The sequence below is a fragment of the Tachysurus vachellii genome, chromosome 24 (assembly GCF_030014155.1).
Source record: "Tachysurus vachellii isolate PV-2020 chromosome 24, HZAU_Pvac_v1, whole genome shotgun sequence".
NCBI lineage: Eukaryota > Metazoa > Chordata > Actinopteri > Siluriformes > Bagridae > Tachysurus > Tachysurus vachellii.
The window spans coordinates 10524468-10545900 of record NC_083483.1 but is presented as its reverse complement, the minus strand read 5'-3'; the positions used below and the strand labels follow the sequence as shown (position 1 = coordinate 10545900).

At 36.0% G+C, this 21433-nt stretch overlaps 2 protein-coding genes across 2 annotated transcripts; one reads left to right on the top strand and one right to left on the bottom strand.

The window, feature by feature from the left end:
* Window positions 1–349: 349 nt before the first annotated feature.
* Window positions 350–6307, bottom strand: si:ch211-243a20.4 (uncharacterized). Its single transcript, XM_060861020.1, has 6 exons — window positions 6127–6307; window positions 4020–4298; window positions 3376–3491; window positions 2295–2396; window positions 1626–1718; window positions 350–569 (listed from the first exon to the last, which is right to left on the bottom strand). Exons 1-6 carry the CDS (start codon window positions 6188–6190, stop codon window positions 513–515), a joined length of 711 nt encoding a protein of 236 aa, XP_060717003.1. The 5' UTR covers window positions 6191–6307; the 3' UTR covers window positions 350–512.
* Window positions 6308–8703: 2396 nt separating this feature from the next.
* On the top strand, window positions 8704–16672 carry si:ch211-243a20.3 (uncharacterized protein LOC100151507 homolog). The gene is made up of 4 exons (XM_060860301.1): window positions 8704–8993; window positions 11985–12122; window positions 14580–14709; window positions 15869–16672. The coding sequence occupies exons 2-4, from the start codon at window positions 11999–12001 to the stop codon at window positions 16182–16184; spliced, it is 570 nt and encodes a 189-aa protein (XP_060716284.1). The 5' UTR covers window positions 8704–8993; window positions 11985–11998; the 3' UTR covers window positions 16185–16672.
* Window positions 16673–21433: the final 4761 nt, after the last annotated feature.

Genomic DNA, 21433 nt, shown 5'->3' with positions numbered 1-21433 from the left:
TGAGGCACCAACTAGTGTTTTGCTGTGCAGACGAATAGTTCAGAAGTAGCCATTTTTTTCATTCGTAGGACCATAGCTGTACGCATGTAGAAGCCTGGGAAAACCCTTCACATTGTCAACTCATTTCCTTCCCTAAACTGGCCACACGCGATCATAAGACTACTGTATGTCACTTCAGATCAGCTACAAACTTCTCCTTTTTGCTAGCAACATTGATTTGTAGCTGCAAAGTAATAAAGCAAAGTGCAGGACACAAACTAGTCTTGCAAAACTTAATATCATGTTTGACTGAGCTTTTACTTTAACAACATGTTGTTTGTTCAAGACAATTGTAGACATAAGCAGAACATTTATGGTCTTTGTAGAGTTTAGATATTTTTTATTGAAACGTTTTATATATAATACTTGTTTGTTTGTCTATACAAAAAGCGACAGACAACTGTACACATCAGCATTATAGAGTTTATACATCATGTAAAGAAATGTCATTTGTATATACAAATAATATCTAATCACAGGTTTTCATAAACAGATTCAAATACCCCCTCTTCTACAGGTGAAGGCTTGGCCTGAAAAAGAAATAATGCAAATACTTCAGAAAAAGATTTCCAAACATAAAACACAATACAGAGTGAATTTAGGTAGATTTTTAAAATTGTTGCATTGTCTTAGCTTTTGATACACTGATGAAATTCTCATTATGTTGACTATTTACTTTGTTAAGAAAACATGTTTATGTCATATTCTGAAGAAGCATCATTTTTGTTTCTTTGGTCAAAATTGAGTGATATTAGATTTTGTTAATTGAGAACATATTATAACTAATTATAATTAATTTACTTTCAACCCTACTGACATCTTTAAAACCTTATATAATTGTGTATTTACAAAATAAAAAGGAAATTTCAATCACTATATTTACTTACATCATCATACTGCAATATTGTAAAATCAGAGTAGACAGTGATAATTGCTAATATATTAAAAAAAAATGATATAATTTTTTTTTAGATTTAAAAAAAAAAATCACTCTTTATCTCTGTCTACATCACTCTCCACTCTATCAGAACTTCATCACTTCCTAAAATGAATATTACAAACACAATGCACTAAGGAAAATCTGTGCATACTAACTAGTATATAATAGTCTACATCTTATTAAGATGTTCCATAAAAACACCATTTAATGCACAGGAATCCATTAGCGCACAATTTTAATAATGGCTGTGAGATGTTTCATGCTTCCATTAAATTCCTTCCACATTTTCTCTCTGCACTTATTGCATTTTAAAATCTATTAACCCAAACTGTACTGTTGAAAATGTTTAAATATAGAACTAACTTTATATTTAATTTGTTACAGAAGTACATCTTATGAAATGTGTAAAATATTTTTCGCTATATGAAGCTTCCTGTTTGCTGCTAGCCATACCATCTAATATGATGTCACAGGAATTAAGTCATGTTATTTCAGGCACTTCTTCTCTCAAGGATTACTAACAAAGGTTCATACTTTCACTTATCACACTGGGAAAAAAATGATGCTAAGTTTAATTGACCCAGTTTTCCTGAATTCACTACCACTCAAATATGCTAATACATCCTGACTTTAAAGTCGATCTTACCTTTTTCTTTGATGTTTGAGACTTTGCACTTGCTCTCGTGGCTTCCTCAACATTCAGCACCTCATAAACGGAGGCAGTCCTGTTTTCAAGAGCCTGGGGGTTGAGTGAGAATGAAGCGCCATATTGTTACATGTAAAATCATACTATGGTTACTCTTTTTTTTAACAGTGCTTTCAATTGAAAACAATTAGTTTTTTTTTATTTGTATCTCTGCAAGAGTACTTCCCGATCAGAAAGAATTTCAAATACAAAATTTACAGAAGCTAATAACCATTAATTATCCAGGAAATAAACCCATAAAGACCCCTTGCTTTTTATAAAAGAAAATCTAGACACAACTGAAACATTGAGCAATTCTGTACATATATTTCTGGTGTGTTGAGGCATTTTAGAGGGAAAACAGCAATACTCAGCAAAATAAAAATTCAGATGTTGGGTCAGCGGTTTTGGAAATGTAAATTCCTGTTTCATGAAGCATAAAAAGTCATCTATCTCTATTTGTGTGTTCATATATTCAGTGCTTTGAATCGTGGCATTAAACATGACATCACTGATCACATTTTCTATTAAATCTGATATCTTGTGTGTATAAGTGTGTATTTGGGTTGATCTGAATTAAGCAGTTTATAATAATAAATAAACAAAGATGAGCGTGAAGTTCAGTCTCACCGTGTACACTGAATCAGACGTAGCTCCTTCTGTTGCAACTGTATTCCTTTTTTTTTCCTTGGCTTTCATGTTATCTTCATCTCCTTCAGATGGGAAATGATTCTACAAGAAATATTACATTCAAGCAGTTTAGAAGTATGACACTGATTCAGGGAACTGGGTTTACATCTTTATAAACATATCTTTATACATACATACATATATATATATATATATATATATATATATATATATATATATATATATATATATATATATATATACACAGGTATATACAGTTTAGTAGCTTATGTAATGTAGTTGAGTATAATATCTTGTCAAGAATTAAGTTTAATGTAGTAATGAGAATTAAATTGGGCCAGTGCTACACCTTTTCAGTGTCTTTTGGACTGAAATAGCAAAGAATCATGAATTTGTCAACACAGAAAAGGTTTTTTGTTATTGTCATTCATTGTCATTTATTGTCATGTCATTCATTAATAAATAAACTGCTATAACATGAATGAAACATATAATGAAACACTAAATCTGCTTTGAATTGAGCTACATTACACAATCCTGTTTTTGATTATTTTTATAACACATGTCCCAAAGGCAAGGGGGCACGGTGGCTTAGTGGTTAGCACGTTCGCCTCACACCTCCAGGGTTGGGGTTCGATTCCCGCCTCCACCTTGTGTGTGTGGAGTTTGCATGTTCTCCCCGTGCCTCGGGGGTTTCCTCCGGGTACTCCGGTTTCCTCCCCCAGTCCAAAGACATGCATGGTAGGTTGATTGGCATCTCTGGAAAAATTGTCCCTAGTGTGTGAGTGCGTGCGTGAGTGAGTGTGTGTGCCCTGTGATGGGTTGGCACTCCGTCCAGGGTGTATCCTGCCTTGATGCCCAATGACGCCTGAGATAGGCACAGGCTCCCCGTGACCCGAGGTAGTTCGGATAAGCGGTAGAAGATGAATGAATGAATGAATGTCCAAAAGGGTTTTAATAATGAGTAGTGTAATATGACTACAGGCCAATGCATTAAATATTTGCTTGTGAGGACTATAATATTATTTCAGTAATGTGACTTTTAGTGTGTCTTTATTACCTTGTACCACATGCAGATATAAACTGATCCAATGATGCTGAGAAGCAGCAGCAGAACACTGATGACAGCCAGCATAGGGATGACAAGAATCTTAGTATGTGGCTGATAACCCATATCTGAGAAAGAGAGACAGACAGACAGGAACAAAGAGACAAAGAAGGCAGGCAGTTTTCAGGATGTTGTGATATTGATCTTTGGAAGTGGTTTAACTTCAGAAGCTTTCAGATTACTCAAGAGACTGTAGCAATGAACCAGCTCAATAACTTTCAGTTTTTATATGGGTTAAGTCTAAAAAGCATCATTTAATTCTGTCTATACAGTATGTCTGTCTTTCTTCTGTCTGTAACATCTAATGGAAAAACTGGTTTGAATGTAGAAAAGGTGCTGCTCAATCTTAAACATACCTATTCCTTCCAAACACAAAAGTAATAAACAAAGCAGTTAAACCCAGCCTTTAAATTTGACCTGATATATTATGCCACACTTCACACACCCATGCTTTTGGAACATATGCATTAATAACAATGTATAAACTTTTAAGAGCAATTATGTGTGAAAATTTACACAATGATCAATAACTGAAGCCAAAACTGATGTCAATATCATTATCAATATGGCCATGAGGTTAGACGCTGCTTACTCACCTTGTACACGGACAATCCAGTACACCTTCTCATTCATGTATTCAAAGTAGTATTCTCCAGAGCATGAGCTGTTATGCATGGTGATATTTACTGACAAATCTTTTTTTTGTGGAAAAACGGACGCTTTATAATCAGTGGGGTGTTCCCATACTTGATGACTCTTATGGAAACACTTAATAAGATGCCCAGTGCTGTTAGCTGGGATGGTGACTTCAATCATGTTGGTGACACTTTCCCCTGCCAGTGCCAATCTGGTTCGGTGCTTGAGAACAAGTTTGGCTGAAAGAGAAAGAACACAGAGGTCCACTGATGGGGTGTCTGAAGAAGCCTCAGGTTCTCCAAAAAATTATAGAGTGATAGAGATATGAAGGATCTGTTCATGAACGAAGAGACGTATATGTGTATATGTGGTGACATGGAAAAAACTCTACACTAGAGTTTGTGAATGTGAAATTCTGACATTATTCATTATATGAGGTTTTATAACCCAATCTTATGACCTGAGATAAATTTGATGACGCGAGCTACCTCATCATTCTTGGCTTCTCTAATTACTCTTTGCTTTCAGATTGTTCTTGAAAAAATTGCTGACTGTAGTAACTCCATGAGTTCTATGTGTTCTGTTTCCATTTTTATTCTAATCCAAACATTACAGAGTTATCTCTTGTCTCTAAAGCATAAGTGATGGCATGTATGAATTGCAAATAATTTGACAGCTGGGGTTTACAGTATGTCATTAAAAAATGGAATCTATTAAGCGTCTGCTAGAAAGACAAAAAATAGCAGTTACGTCATTTTAGTAAAAATATAATTAGGCAGTTAGACAACTCATAACTCATTTTTTGAAAAAAAAACAAAAAAAAACAAAACGATTTTTATCACTTTGGACTGTTTAACAGAAATCAGCCACAGTGACATCCAACGTTTTTTTTTGGGGGTTTTTTTTTTGCAGACCTCCACACAAAGAGGAAATAGGAAACTCTTTGAACTGTACGATTTTCTCACTGCAGGAAAATGATGATATATTGTGTTTCCCCAATGCATATCTTCTTTACTGTGTAAAACCGGCTATAGAACGAAACTCTATCAGCTGATTCAGGATTTTAGGGTATGATAATTCTGCACAAGCTGTGCAAATCATGTCTGTCTGACTTAAATGTTTGGATATTCACTGTAGGCCTTTTAAGGATTTTGATTTAGTCATTATATGAAAACTGTATACTGGTTGGAGCTGCTCTGTGTACACTACTATACTGGAGTGTAGTGTATTGGAGTGTTTTGTACTTTCTTCTGGCTTCAACTGTTTGTACACAGGCACTTTAAGTGGAACGGTGTTAATGTACTTTAGTCCTAAGCTCTGTGTTGTTTTATGTAGCTCTGTGTTTCTATGTAGCACCATGGTCCTGAAGACATTTTGTTTTATTTCACTCTGTACTGCACTAGCTTTATATGGTTGAAATGACGTGTCATTTTATCAAACAATTTGATACTTAGCTCATTTCAATTAATTTAATGTCCAAATCTGGTAGAAAATAAATATGGTAGATAATAATGCTGGTAGAAAATAAAAAATAAAATAAAAAAGTACAGAGCTGTTGGGCTTATTGTGTTTTCTGTTAAAGAATTTTAAAATCTGTGAACTTGCTATAAGGACTAATGATTTAGCAATGGTTAGAATCTTTAATACTAAAGTATTATTTGAAATTTAATATAAGGGCAAAGATATTATCATATCATGTTAATTCCACAATGCAAGCTATTTGACAACAAAATGGCAATGCTACACCTTAAAAGCCTTTAAAAAAAAACTTGTTTTATACGATACATAAATAAGTGCTAAAAAGCTTACATATTAACACAGAAAATCTGAGGGAAATAATCATACTGTACAAATATTAACCTCCAATCATCTATAACAATAACATCAGCACTGTCTAATATCTGTATAATGTAATATATTATACACTTCTGTATAATACCGTATAATATGAACTTCTAATATCTGAAAAAAGATTGCTTTATGCACTCTTATTATTATCATAATCATCATATTCCCCAGCATTGATACTGATTGGATAACTGACACAAGAAAAGGCAATAAACATACCTTCACTCTTATGACAGCAACACAACAGCAAAATCCAGAGCACTCCAAACTGTGTTGTAGGCATCTTGTCCCTGCTACTGTATAATAATGAGCAAGAAGTATCTCAAATAACTAATCTTGTCAAACACTCTTGTTGTGATCAGACTGTCTCTAATCTCTTGCAATGTCAGAAAGACTGTGTCTGTAACGTTTACAGGAAGTTGTGACATAATGTATAAAATGCTTAGTCTTACTCAGTCCTGAATTTCCCACATGTAATCACACTGACCCTTTACGTACACCTAAGTACATGAAACAATATATAAAGAAATAGGACATTTAATACAAACAGAGCCTATGATTGAAATATTTATATATCAAGAGTCAAGTGTTAGAAGTGTAAAACAATATAAACTGTTGTTCTGAATTCAACCACTGGGTGGCGTCAGTGTATTAACTCAAAAATATGTTTCAAAAAGCCTGCCAACCCAGCAGGGGGCCAAAACTTACAAGTAAAAATTAGCACATTGAGAACTAGCCATTATTGCCCCAATATGCTCTATTTAGTTTTAACAGATTTGTGAATTTGATTATATTTCTATAACAGCATGTCTCAAAGAATTGTATCCCTCTGATAAAACAATTTGCCAGTGATTACAGTTTTATAGCTCAATGTTGTTGGAACATCTGTTAAATTACTACATAAAAGTTATTTTGTCTTATCACTAAAAGAAAACTCACCACTCTCGCTCTTTTCTTATAGTTTCTTAAGTTCATGCCAGATTAATAGGACCAAAATGCAAATTTTTGTCCTTAAGTGGCAGAAAACTTTAATTAACTTTACAAAATCAAAGATAATTGACAACGGAGACTCATTTCAAAAATGCTGAATAAATGTTCTTATTAAAAATAAAAAAAAAATCCATTAATCAATATGTTGAAAATACTCAACACAAGCAATGTTTTTTTGGTAAAATCTTTAGAATAAGCACGATAATATAATATAATATAATATAATATGATGCAAAACTGTCAGGAAAATATTATGGGTTATACATAAAAACAGCTTTAGTAATTTAGTAAGTATTTTGGTTATGGCTGTTTTAAATTTCTCTTATACAATATTTATAAGGGGGGGCACGGTGACTTAGTGGTTAGCACGTTTGCCTCACACCTCCAGGGTTGGGGGTTCGATTCCCGCCTCCGCCTTGTGTGTGTGGAGTTTGCATGTTCTCCCCGTGCCTCGGGGGTTTCCTCCAGGTACTCCGGTTTCCTCCCCCGGTCCAAAGACATGCATGGTAGGTTGATTGGCATCTCTGGAAAATTGTCCGTAGTGTGTGATTGCGTGAGTGAATGAGAGTGTGTGTGTGCCCTGTGATGGGTTGGCACTCCGTCCAGGGTGTATCCTGCCTTGATGCCCGATGACGCCTGAGATAGGCACAGGCTCCCCGTGACCCTAAGCGGTAGAAAATGAGTGAGAGAGAGAGAGTGAGTTTGTTTTTTATCATCAATAAATTTCAAGTGAACAGCAGGTTGTTCAGTACAGTGGAACATGTTGAAATTCATGTCCGTGTTAATTACATAAGTTACAGGTAGGTTTAAGAGCTTAAACAATTGTAAACCTTTATGTCACTGGGATACTGTCCCTATACCTGCTTATGGGTGATAAATATATTTTACAGTTAAAGATCTGAATAATTTCATATCAGTCTTCTATTTCCTCTCATTTGGTGAGAATTGATTGGTGCAGTCTGACTTGAAAAATTGTAATAATGTAAGAAATGAGATGTCTGTTCTTTCTGCTTCACCAGAAAGTAATGATTTCTATTATATTTCTATTTCTATTGCTATTTTAGGATCACAATATTCTAAAATCATATTATAACAAGGTATAACACACACATGGGTTAGAAATCAGGCACTTTGGCTCACTTTCTATCGCCTGAGTGTGTTATAGAGTAAGGAAGGAATGCAGCTGCAGTGATGAATGCGTCGTGCTTAATGAGAAACAGAGCAGAGCAAGTAGCAAAGAAGCCAAGACTGATCTCATAAATTCAATGAAAACATCACAGAGAGAGAGAGAGAGAGAGAGAGACCAAAGGAGAAATAACATCTGGATGTCAGGGACTAAAACAATATTTACAGTTTCATCTAACTATATATGTAGATGTCTGTAACCTGCCTTGAACACGGACCCAGTAAATTGGTTAAATGTATTCATCCAGCTAGTAACTGTCTGAAACTATTTTTGATTATATAAGACTTCATATACTCTAATAATCCAATCTAGATATAAACTGCTGTGCTGAATTATATTGTACCTCTATCATATAAAAATTTCTTCAAAAAGAAATTATAGGCATTAATACTTTTATAAACTTTCAAGCATATGATTGAGAAGATCTGTGTGTGTGTGTGTGTGTGTGTGTGTGTGTGTGTGTGTGTGTGTCTGTGTGTGTGTGTGTGTGTGTCTGTGTGTGTGTGTGTGTGTGTGTGTTGGGAAGGGCAAAAAAATAAAAAAGCAGAAAGTGTAAAAATTTCCCATCTGGACACAGCTGGATGAAAGGAGAGAGAGAGAGAGAGAGAGAGAGAGAGAGAGAGAGAGAGAGAGAGAGAGAGAGAGAGAGATTTAATACTTTCTATCCCACATAAAAACAAGTAGGACATAGCTCTACCTAAAATCACATTACTGCTGATTAGAAAAGAGGGAGGAGAGCAAACAAGAGATAGACAACAATTCAGAACGGGAAAAGAGAAAACAGGAGAGAGGCGTAAAACATTGGACAGAAGGGAAACAGAAAAACATCTGAAAATCTGATTTTGACTGAAAAAAGTCCGGCAGCAGGTGTAAGAGAACCAGCGGAAGAATATAGTCACCATCTAAAAGTGTAAGTGTAATGTTTATCCGAAGAAACATCTTCTTCTCAAATGCTATCATACTAAAGTTTATGCATGTTGTTCCTTCTTTCACTTCAATAAAGATACTTTAAACATTACATAACAAGGTCTTGATGTACTTCAGGTTCTGCTGTTAAACTCTTTAATCTGCATGGCACAATCTCCTTAGTAATATTTTCATCAGACCGCTGTGCATGTGTCCATATGATGAGTCCTTTGGGAAAGATAATGATTAAGTCTTGTTTAGGAGCAGAGTCTATAAGGCACCTGGTTTGCTTGTTGTAGTTTATAGCACCAGCACTTGGAAAGATCCTTCATTTTTATTTGCTGTTCTGCAAAATTTTTCTTAAAGGTGGAATTCATAATTGCTGTAATATTTGCAGATGTTCTTGTAGAAAATATCTGAAAACAATGTATGTGGACTCACATCTGCTAACCAGTCAAGATTCACATGACAATTATAAAGATGAAGATTCTTTTTCTTGCCCTGTATTCTGCTAACCTGGGCATCGATTACAGTAAACATCCTAGAACCTTGTAGAAGGATGGGCTGTAGTACCAGCTCGTAACGTTTTGGCCTTGGGGTCTTCAAATTGTAATTTATTGGGTGGAATGAATGCATATTTCTTATGATATGATGGATACCAAATCTTATGTACAACATAATTGTTTCAGTTAAAAGCCTTAGTTGCAATTTAGCCCTAATTTCTAAATTGTTCCGACTTCCAGAAATGTCTACGGTCTTCTTTGTTGACTTTAGGCTTTTCCCTCCTGCTGTCTCTTCACCCTGTTTTTATTTCAGCCAACTCTTTACTGCGTCAGAGCATCACGCTTGGCTTTTTTTTCACACTAACACTTGACAAAGTCAAGACAAACTTTCCTTTCAAAATCAGTCATCATATTCAGTGAAAAATCCAAAAATTACATCAATATTTATATGAACCTGCAGGTGTTAAAAGTTCCTTACAGATTATGCAAAATTACCTGCATGTAATTCATGCCTCCAAGGTTGCCAGATTTTCCTTTTCACTTGGTTTGCTGTAGTGTTCATAATATTACTATCAGCATCCACAGGAAGTCCTTGTAATAAAACATATCTCAGTTCAAGATGCATAAAAATAAATAATTAAATTGTGCACTTTAAAGTGACAATACTATTAATTCATTAACAAAGTCATATTTTAATATTAGCCTTAATTCGCAATCAAAATGAGTTTTTTGTGTGTATTTACAACACAAGTCATCAATGACAGATTATGGTTACAATAACCTGTTAGACAATGGCTGGATTTATCACTGCTCCTCTCTCCTCTTTACTCAGTTTCCACCCCGTGTGCATACGTCCCACTCTGTAGTTAAAACTGTAATTACATTTAAGTTCTGAACTCCAATGCATACGATTTCGATATTAAATCTTCATCACATACTAACCTCAACTCTGAATATGGCTCTTAGCCTTTAACTGATTCATTACTGTTAAATGACTTCATTAAAGTGCGTGTGTGTAAGGGTCTATAAGAACGTTTATTTTTTATTCTACAAATGAGCACAACTATAGTACCAGCTGCTCATGCTCGTGAGACTCATGAATACCACCCCTGGGGTGAGAAAGCTGATCTTGGATCAGATTTTGTCCTTCAGTGAACACAAAATTACACATTCATCTTGCAGAGATGTAAGAAACTGACTCTAGATCAGCACTCTTACACTGTGATACAGTCTCCATATGGGCCCTTGTCTTTATAAGTCCTGGGACGGAGGCCATTTGGCGCAATATCATGGCACTGACTCACTTTGTTTCGGTTCCCAGTTGCAGTTACATTCCACCCTGATTACTGATTTATGTAAAGTTTTACCCTTTACACCCCACATCACTGATGTGATCAATACTGAGCACTTTATGGGCTTAACAAGCAGAAGGCACTCAGTATTATGCAGGCTCTTAATATCTGGGACTCCTGAACAACTGGACTTTTTGTCTGAATCTTCAAATGAACTAATTACTTTCCATTGAACTACAGCAGTCACAAGACCATCATTCCATTCTGCTTTGCTCTTGCTTTTCTCTTGTGCCTTTGAAAACAGACGCTTTTTTTTTTTTTATTAGAACAGAAAACACATTTTGAGTATTCTGACTACAATCCAAATCCATTTCTTAGGTTTGGAGCATAAAAGAAGGTAGAATGAGATCAGGATACATAAACATATGGACACCTTCATTTTCTTCTATCCAACATGCATGTACACTTGTGTTTCTGTAAAACTATTACAACTGAATTTTAAATGTACAAAGAGTTACCATGACTAATCATTTTCACACTATTATTTCATCTTGATTGCTCTTTTTTCATCATGATCGGAGATTTTCGTCTCAAAATAATGGATAATCTACACATTTTTTCCTAAACATTATTAGTAGCCTGAATTATTTTACAGTACACCATCAGTGTCTCGTGATGAAATGCTCTTCCTAAAGTAGCATGTGTGAGAGAAAGAGTGTTCAGTCTAATGCACCATCTACTATTTAATGATGATCGTTTGTCAGATGCTTTCAGGAAACTGTTTGTTTATGCACCTTGTTGACATTACAGCAGTTATAATGAGTTAATTAGCAGTATGGTGTCACCAATATATGAAACACCACAGCGATGAGTTAAGAGCCGGGTCATCCTAACAGCACAAAATTCAGTCCTTTCCCCATTCATACATTCAGTTGACAGTAAGTCCCGAGAGACAGTCTGCTCTGTGAAGCTTGCCACGCAGGTCAATGAAGTTGGCTTATTAGCTCTGCCATGCTTCCTTTTTATCTCCTTCTGTGCATCTGTAATCACTCTTCCTCTCTGTGTGTGTGTCTCTCTCTCTCTTTCTTTTTCTCCACCACCCTTGACCGTCCTGCCAACACTTGGACTGAGGTACTGGCAGGATAAAGGTGCAAATCTGTTTTCCGTTAAACTTTTGCAATCCCCCTCCACTCTCTCCAGGCCTCTGAGCCGACATGCCCATTCCCATGGCAACAAGGACAGTAACGATGCTGGCTGTCATCTTGAAGTTTTTGGCTTCGTCTCATGCAGTGAGCAATGAGATGGAAGATTACGGCACCTGGAACTACAGAGAAGGAGGTAAATATTAAGATCAGTAAAAATAAAAATAAATGAATAAATAAATACTGCATTGGTCACTCAGAAGGTGTAGTAACTTCTGAGTCAGAATGAAAAAGTCACTGACTTAATAGATGTAGGCTAAAGGTTCTAAGGTTCCTGCTTGTTAGTAAACAACTTTGCAGCACAGTTGCATCATGCTAGCTCATACGTCATGCACATAAGGTTAAAAAAAAAAGACAGGAAAGACTAACATAATGTAAAAAACTGTGTCATGTGTCACTTTGCATTCAACACAGTTTCCTCAAGTGGTAATGCATGTAACTGTATACATGTAATTCTCTGGTAATATCATTCTATGTAATGTTTTGCACCATAGTGCTGAAGACACAATAGTTCCTTTTGCTATACATAAACAGATACAGCATATTGTATGGATCTTGCTTATTAGCTTAAATACAACCAGTGCCAAATGATACACTTTCTTTCCTCACTACATAATATGTAATGTACTGCGCGGCACAGAGACGTCTCTAAGTTTCTCTGTCTCAAAGTCAGTCCTTCAGGGTAGAAATGCTAATTGTGTTGTTACTGCGGAATTATCAATAGCTCTACTAAATCAAATTACAATTACAAATGACCCATTTTCATACCATATTACAATCAGATTTTAATTACAAATGACTCAGTGACGTCTGCGCCGCATTTAGAAATGCACACGAGGTCAAACAAGGACAGTCGTGTGTTCTTACACGCTTCAGTTGTACCCTGGTAAACAAGAACAATATCTTTGATGTACAATATACAGCAACATGGGGAATTTCTACCCATTGTGAATTTTGGGCTTGAAGATGCAAAAACTAGAGATAAAATTGGTCTCTTATTTGTAAACATTACAAGGTTCTAGCATTTTAAAGTCTGGCTAGCACAAAAAGATACAAAGGAAAAGACATTGATACACAAACTATCTAAAAGCTACTCGTATGCAGTGATTAGATTTAATTACATATTTATTTAACTACATTTTAAATATGACCTTAAGATTTTATTCCATCTTGATTCCATCTTTTATTAATAGTCTACAGAATGACAGGCTGTTAAAGTCCTATTCATCCAGCAATGATTAATAATTTATCGAATATTTCAAATATTATATTTACATTATAGACTATTTTCAGAATCCTCAGTAACTTAGTATAACTCATCATCATTTTATGTCAGGTGAAATCCTAATCTAATCCCTGACGTAATTTTGAGTACCTGACATGACGTTTAGGATCATTCAGGATGCAAAAGCCCAGAAAAAGCTATTTAAAGCTTTTAAGCAGCGTAAGCCTCTTCACACTGATTACCAAATGTTTTAGCTTCAGTGTATCTTGTGATCTCTTGGAAAGCACTTGATGACTTGATGTTCCAAAATGTAGAGTAACTTGAATTTTTGCCAACATTCACCAGGTTTAATTGGGTTAAATGTCCTTTACAGCAAAGAATAAGATTTGAATACTCACATAAAATGCTTATTTTTAAATTATTTTATAATCTTTCCCCTTAACTTGCATCTTAACTTTTCTTAGTCTTTTCTTATTGTTCAGTATGGACAGCTTTGGAAAATATATTGAAATAATATTTTAAACATAAAACTTAATTAGCACTTTATGTACAGGGCATAATAGTCAATAAAAAACCTAAAGAAAGACTAAAAAAAATTTGCATTAAAAAAAATGCATTATCAAAAAAAGAAAAAAAAGAAAAAAAAAAGAAAAGAAAGCTTGCTGTTTGTTTAAGTAATGGTAATTACAGTTTGTACACAAAATATAGACATTTGTAATTAATAAATTAATAAAAACATTAATTACAAACAGGAAACAGGATGTAAAAATATATTTATGGTATTGCTTAAAGATTAAATTGTGACTATTGTTTGCTGAAATCAACATCTTGGCCAAACAGTCTATTGCTTTTATACTTCATTTACAGATTTTAATGAATTCTTTCAGAAAACTGAGATAACAAGCGTACATTTTCTACAGTCCCTCAGTGTGCCTATTCACACAACTAATCCTTTTTTAAATGCTAATTATCTTCAGTGAACAAGTCTTATACAATCCAGAGGTCTGAATATGTTTTCATCTAAAATAATGAATTTGCCCTTAGTTATTGAAGTTATTGAATTTATGATAACGACAGAAATCTAATAAATGTGTTTTCAATCCGATTTCTAAAGGAATTATATCCCACATAGATATCCAGCAGATATTATTTTTGATGACTGAAAACTACATTGTGGTCTGCTGCCAGTTTGCCAGTTTTACAGCTGTGCAGTCTAACAACAGCAAACACAAATAAACTTGAGGACACCAATTTAATGATCTCATTATCTGCATGACCTCTGACTCGAGGTTAGATGGAGTCTTGCTTAACTCGTGAGCATTTAACTTTGTTATTGTTTAACTGCTTGGACTCGTGTTTTCACGATAGCGGAGCACGTGAACGTGGCTAATGTTCGGAGTGTGACGCGCGTGCTGGACACTTGGGGCAAGCGCATCTTTAACGAGATCAAGACGCTGCTGCACTCCCAACCCAATACTCTCCTGCCTGACTACTCAAGGTATACTGCTGTGCTTGTACACTTACATTACATTTTTCATTACAGCATTACGACTCCCAGGAGTGTTCGGACTATGTCCTGGATAAACAGGGGACCAGTGTTTGGCCAAAGCTGCATGTCTTGATAATAAATCAGTGGAGGTTATAATAGAGGATTTAGTGCATCCTCTGGGATGTGTAGTCTAATAGCCTGGAGACAATGAGACATATGGCCACACACTCATGCAAAGAGGATTTCTCACGAAGGTTTTGTCCTGGAAAAGCTTTTCTGAAAAGGAAATGTTCTGTTTTATGAAGAGGGATTAACTAAAAACATGACTTAGATCTCGACCATTACAATATTTACAAATTTACAATAGTGTACTTGATAACTTTTACAAACGCCTCTATATCTGTAATTCTAATATTGGAATTATAATTCCGCCCACAGCTGAATCTCTAAATATCAATATATTTTAAATATGTAAAACATTACAGTATAGAAACCATATTATCTTTAAGATACTGCAATAAATGTTGTAATTTGTCTAGACCTTTTTGAAGATGAATAGAATAGAACACCCGTGAATAGAATTTTGACCAAATCTTCAAACCCCCCCCAAATAAAACGTGTTCTCTTTTTTCAATATACAGTCCATCTTAAAGCATATTATTAGATTGAAAATTTAAAGTCAGCTTACATTAGAAAACTGAAGCTGAACTTTCTTATGAATTGGACAATAAAATTAATCAGTAAAAAAAACATGGTCTTTGTGTCATATTGGTGTTGCTTATAACACAAAGTCGGAAAATTAGAAAAAATTAGCAGCTCAGATGTGCAGGTTGATATGAAATCATCAGTTCTATAGCTAATACAAACCAGATCCTCAAACATCTACAAACACTCACAAACACACACACACACACACACACACACACACACACACACACACACACACCTGCTTCCTCATATTGACACATATGCTAAATTTTTTCACATGCACTGTAACCCACATGCTGCCCACACATTTTCCTTGCTATTTTCCTTTGCTCTCTCTCTCTCTCTCTCTCTCTCTCTCACACACACACACACACACACACACACACACACACACACACACACACACACACACACACCCTTCCTCTCACTCTCCCTAAAACTTTGTTCTTTGGCTTCACAGAGTACGTCCTCTCTCAGAATCCCTGAACGATCTCTTCAGAGAAGTCTCCCACTTACAAAGGCGCATCACAGACCTCAACAATCGCCTAGCAACCTTGGAGCCTGTTCTTCGTCGCCATGGCTACTACGAGGAAGACAAAGAGGCCACCAAAGGAGCCCCCCAGAGCCTAAAAGGTGTAGGCACGAGCCTGGCAAAATACCCACGCAGGTACAGGGTCCGAGTGGCCCGGCCTGTGAACAGGGGAAGCCAAACCAGGAGAGTAAGGCTGTACAAGGATGAAAACGGGAATGTAAGAGTAAAGGAGATAGAAAGATAGATAGAAAGGAGAGACAAAGAAAGATATACAAAGATATTAATATTTTTTAAAAGATATTAATAATATCTAAATATAAGTATAAAATAAATCAGTAGATTGTCCGTGTTGAATTGTCAGTCTTTTATTAATCTCCTATAGTCAGTCACGTACAACATATAAATGATACAAGAACATGTTCTCTCAGCTGGTTGCATGAGTGTAAGCTCAGATCTCAAAGGCCCAATCAGAGTTGTCTGGCAGAGGAAACTTTAAGCTGCTTTCACTGGACTGTAACTAACACCTCCAGCAAGGAAAACTTCGCCCATCCTGTTAACAGTCCTCTGGTGATTGAACTTTTTGACCAAGTTAAAGATTATTCTTAAAAACCTTTGTTTGTTTGTATATTGGTAAGTTTGTTTGGACTTTTAGGATGAGGACACGGGCTAACACACAAGTGCCCGAGCTTTAGCTGAATAAACTTTTTCTCAATAAACATATGTTGAAATTCTATATTTTGTTCTTATAGTTACAGCTGCATTATCTGTGCTTGGTTACAATATAGAGCTGTTTTCCATTTCTACTTTCATTTTTTTTTTTAAGTGATTCACTGTAATGATTACTGTGATAATAATAATAATAATAATAATAATAATAATAATAATAATAATAATAATAATAATAATAATAAGTGTAGAATATTGTACATATACATATATTGCAAAATGCAAAACAATTGATCCAAATGTTTTCCTCTAATATAGGTGAGCGTTGCACCACCCATAGATTTTAAGTGCATCTATTAATGTTCAAAAAATATTTTCGGTACATTTATAGGAATTACAGAATGGAAGATGCAAACTTCCTAATTAATGTTATTTTGTTATTCTTCTAAATGCACAATAATTACCATTCTTCTAACTTGTAATGGTTTGTAGAAACATTTGGTACTTTGTCATTTTCATCCACAGTAAATAGCATTTTTGTCATCTACACAAACTTAATATCACACACACACACACACGCACAGACACACACACACACAATTTACTGTATAAAACTGACAATGGATTAATCTACTTTATTGACATCACACACAACATTACATCCATTAATCCTTAATGACAAATTAATACTTAATGAAAGCATGTTTTTAGAAATGTACTAAGATTTATTAAAAATGCATTAACAATCAGAAACTGATGTCTCTCATTTAGCTAAGCATTCTGGCCAAAGAAGATACTTTAGGCTAAGATCAGGTGCATCCTGTTTACTTTGTTTATACTGAACTGTGTCTAGAACCTTTCTAGAATCCACCTGTGACAAATTCAATTGACTGATGTTTTAAAAGGCACACACCTGTGTAAATGTCTCACCTTTAACACTGTATATAAGGCTAAAAATTGAGCCACGATGTTTAAGGAACTCTCTATAGACGTCTAAAACAGCATTTATAAACTTTCATCATTATTAAATAAAAAAACATCTTTAACCAACAGAACTCTTTATAGACCTGGCTGTCCAGTCAGTCTCAGTGGCCAAAGGATCAGGGAAATGAACAAGAACATATTATCATACATAAAGAGCTTCAGAAATCCTCTGCAGAGATGGAAGAACCTGAACCATCTGAGAAATACTCTATCAATCTATAAATACTGATAAACACTATCCCTTACTGTGAAGCCTGCTGGTGGTAGCATCATGTAATGGAGGTTCTTTTCGGCAGCAGGGATAAGAAAACTGGTCAGAATTAAAGGAAGGATTTGCAACACAGAGACGTCCTTGAAGAAAACCTGCTCCACAGACCACACAATCTTAGATAGAACGATAAAGACCCAAATAACACAGTCAGGACAACGTTGGATTGGCTTTGGGACTGAGCCGCTAAATGTCTTTGAGTGGGCCAGCCGAAGCCTGGGCTTGTACCCCACAGAACAGCTGTGAAGATGGCAGTGCACAGGTGGTCCCTGTCCAGTTTGATTGAGCTTGAGAGGATCTGCCAAGAAGAATCTTCAGGGATCTGAAATATTTTCCAAACCTTCTGTATGATTGAAAAAAATTGTAAATATGGATACATATCCTTTGCATATACAGTAGATGGCATGTGTGTGTGTGTGTGTGTGTTATGTACAGGACTGAAAATCTGACCTTTTATTTATACTTAATATATTATATTAATTATAAAAAGAAGTGTTTCATATGAGGGGGGCACGGTGGCTTAGTGGTTAGCACGTTCGCCTCACACCTCCAGGGTTGGGGGTTCGATTCCCGCCTCTGCCTTGTGTGTGTGGAGTTTGCATGTTCTCCCCGTGCCTCGGGCTTTTCCTCCGAGTAATCCGGTTTCCTCCCCCGGTCCAAAGACATTCAGGTTGATTGGCATCTCGGGAAATTGTCCGTAGTGTGTGATTGCGTGAGTGAATGAGAGTGTGTGTGTGCCCTGTGATGGGTTGGCACTCCGTCCAGGGTGTATCCTGCCTTGATGCCCGATCACGCCTGAGATAGACACAGGCTCCCCGTGACCCGAGGTAGTTCGGATAAGCGGTAGAAGATGAATGAATGAATGAATGAATGAATGAATGAATGAATGAGCACTATGTGAGTACTACACCTTAATGTCCACACGGTGGCAGACTTGTGTTATTTGGGTGTTTCCGTGTCTCGGAATGTCAGTAGATAATTGTTTCCAATCTTTAAATCTGGTGAAATCAAATAACGACAAGCCAAATTTAATCTAAGGATCAGACTACAATCAAAGAAAAAAAAAAAAATATTGTGCAATTTATATCTCAATTTAAATAAGCACATGAAATATGTGATCACATGCAAAAATGAATGAATCAAGTGAACAGTTTTGAAAACGTAAAAAAAAAAAGACACGTGAATGTGTTTGACATTTTTGTGACTTTTCTGTCAAGAGAAATACATTATATTTAATATTAATTGACCAGTAGATTTGTAATATCTTCACTGATCACTGTGTGTGGACTTGAAGCCTACAGAAGTGCATCTGCTCCAGGTTGTGATCAGGTTATGTGAATTTTTCATGTTCAGATTATTGCATGTGTGTGGGTGTGAGCCTAGGATATAAGATGCATTCATGTAAGATTATTATAAATCATGGCTTTCATTCTGTTTCTCAATAAAATCACATTTTGATTCATGTTTACAGCATTTACTCATTCCACTATTTATACAGAATGCACTATTGATGAGCTGAAACTTAAACAAGTTAATTACATGACCTCTTGTCATGTGACATCCCATAATATTTGTCTTTGCATGTTCATTGTATGGCTTTACTGCTGTAACATAGATGTGTTCAGGTGTGTGTATTAGAGTGTGTGTGTTATGTATTATGTGTCCTCGTTAAAACGTAAGCTCTAAAATGCTGCCCTCCGTCTCTAAGGCAACCCTCTTCCCTCTCTGCTCTCTCCTCTCTGCAGACACGATCTTCAGTGTCTGACTCTGCCATTAAGAGCTCCTTCACTTCACTGTTCGTCCATCCCTCTTTCCATCACTTTTCTTTAACTCCACAGTCTTCTCTCTTTCTCGCCATCATTTCCCCCTAATCTCTGCCCAAGTCATCTCCTCTTTCTCGTTGCCTCTCCATCCTTCTCATCATTCTCTTTCTCTGTCTTTTCTCTGATGAGTGTGGGTGTTGAGCTCATGCTGCACTTGCTGCCATTTCTGCATTGTGCGTTGATTCATTGTAGCATCCAATCCACCAGGATGTGAACACACCAGATCTCTCTCTCTCCATCTCTTCTCCAGGTCTCTCTCTCAAAAGAGCCAGTTGCTAGGTAACAGTTAATTGTCAAGAAATAGTTACATGTGTTGCAGTGTATTCCAGGATTGGCTGTTTGTGTGTGTGTGTGTGTGTGTGTGTGTGTGTGTGTGTGTGTGTGTGTGTGTGAGGGAGAGGGAGTGAGAGAGTGAATAGCTTCATGGAATGATGAACCTGCTACTATATTTTTAAGCCCAAACGACAATGATAACTGTAGGCACCTCTGAATATTTTATAGATACTCATATCGGCTGTGACGGCTCGTTTCCTGTCTCTAGGCGCTGTATAATTTCAGCCAAGCAAAATGTTTAAACCCGATAAAAAAAAAAAAAATGAAAAAGAATGTTTTTTCTTTTTTCCTCTGAAGTAAACACTTGACATTGATGTCCTGTTGGCTTGTGGTAGTGCTGCAACATTTCCATGGAAACCACAGCAGATGTCAATCATACACTCTCCCCTTATCCAGAGAATACTACTCAATGTTGGTTTTTCTCCTTCTCTACCCCATAAGTTGTATACTAGTAAAGTAAAGTAGTATGGTATTTGTTTTCTTTACTCAATCTACTGTGTGGTTTGTTACATGGATATAAAATCTAGTAGCAGGTTCATTCTATTCAGAATAATACAATAGTAGTACTTGGAGATAATAGTCTGAAATTGGACAGCTGAAGATGGGAAAAACCTTGCCGCATCTTTTTTCCTATGTTCACTTGTCCAGGTTCAGGGAGTTGGAGCCCACTGTATCTTTAAGTTCATACTATTGTGTGACATTCAGCATGGTATTTTGCTGTTATAGCCCACCCACAAGAATTTTCAACATCTTGTGCATTCTGAAATACTGTTCTGTAGGTGAGCGGAGTTACCATACCCTTCCCCAATTTGGCCATTCTTCTTTGAACTATCTCATCAACAAGGCATCTTCGCCAGTAGAACTGCTGCTCACTGGATGTTGTTTGCTTTCTCATACCAATCTGTGGAATATTCTAGTAGCAACAGTTTCTAAAAGAATCCATCTGCCACCAACAGCCATTTTCCCATTTCTGATGTTTGATGTGAATTTATTTACTGAATCTCTTCACCTGTATCTGCATCATTTATATATATTACACTCCTTCCACATGATTATCCATTTGGATAATTGTATGAATGAGCAGGTGTACATGTGTTCCGAATAAAGTGGATGGTGAGTGTATTTTATTTAGTTTTTATATGCCACATTATATTGTTATTAAGTATTAAGTGACATTGGTTCTTCATACTCTGCCTTAGGTTTTGCGCTATTTATACATTACCTACTATGTTTAATATGACTCCATACATAGGTTGCATACTATTAAGTATGTTAATACAGTATTTCTTTCCATACTCCAATTGGGGTCAGAGCACAGGGTCAGCCATGATACAGAACCCCTAGAGCAGAGAGGGTTAAGGACCTTGCTCAAGGGCCCAACAATGGCAGCTTGGCAGTGCTGGGGCTTGAATCCCAATC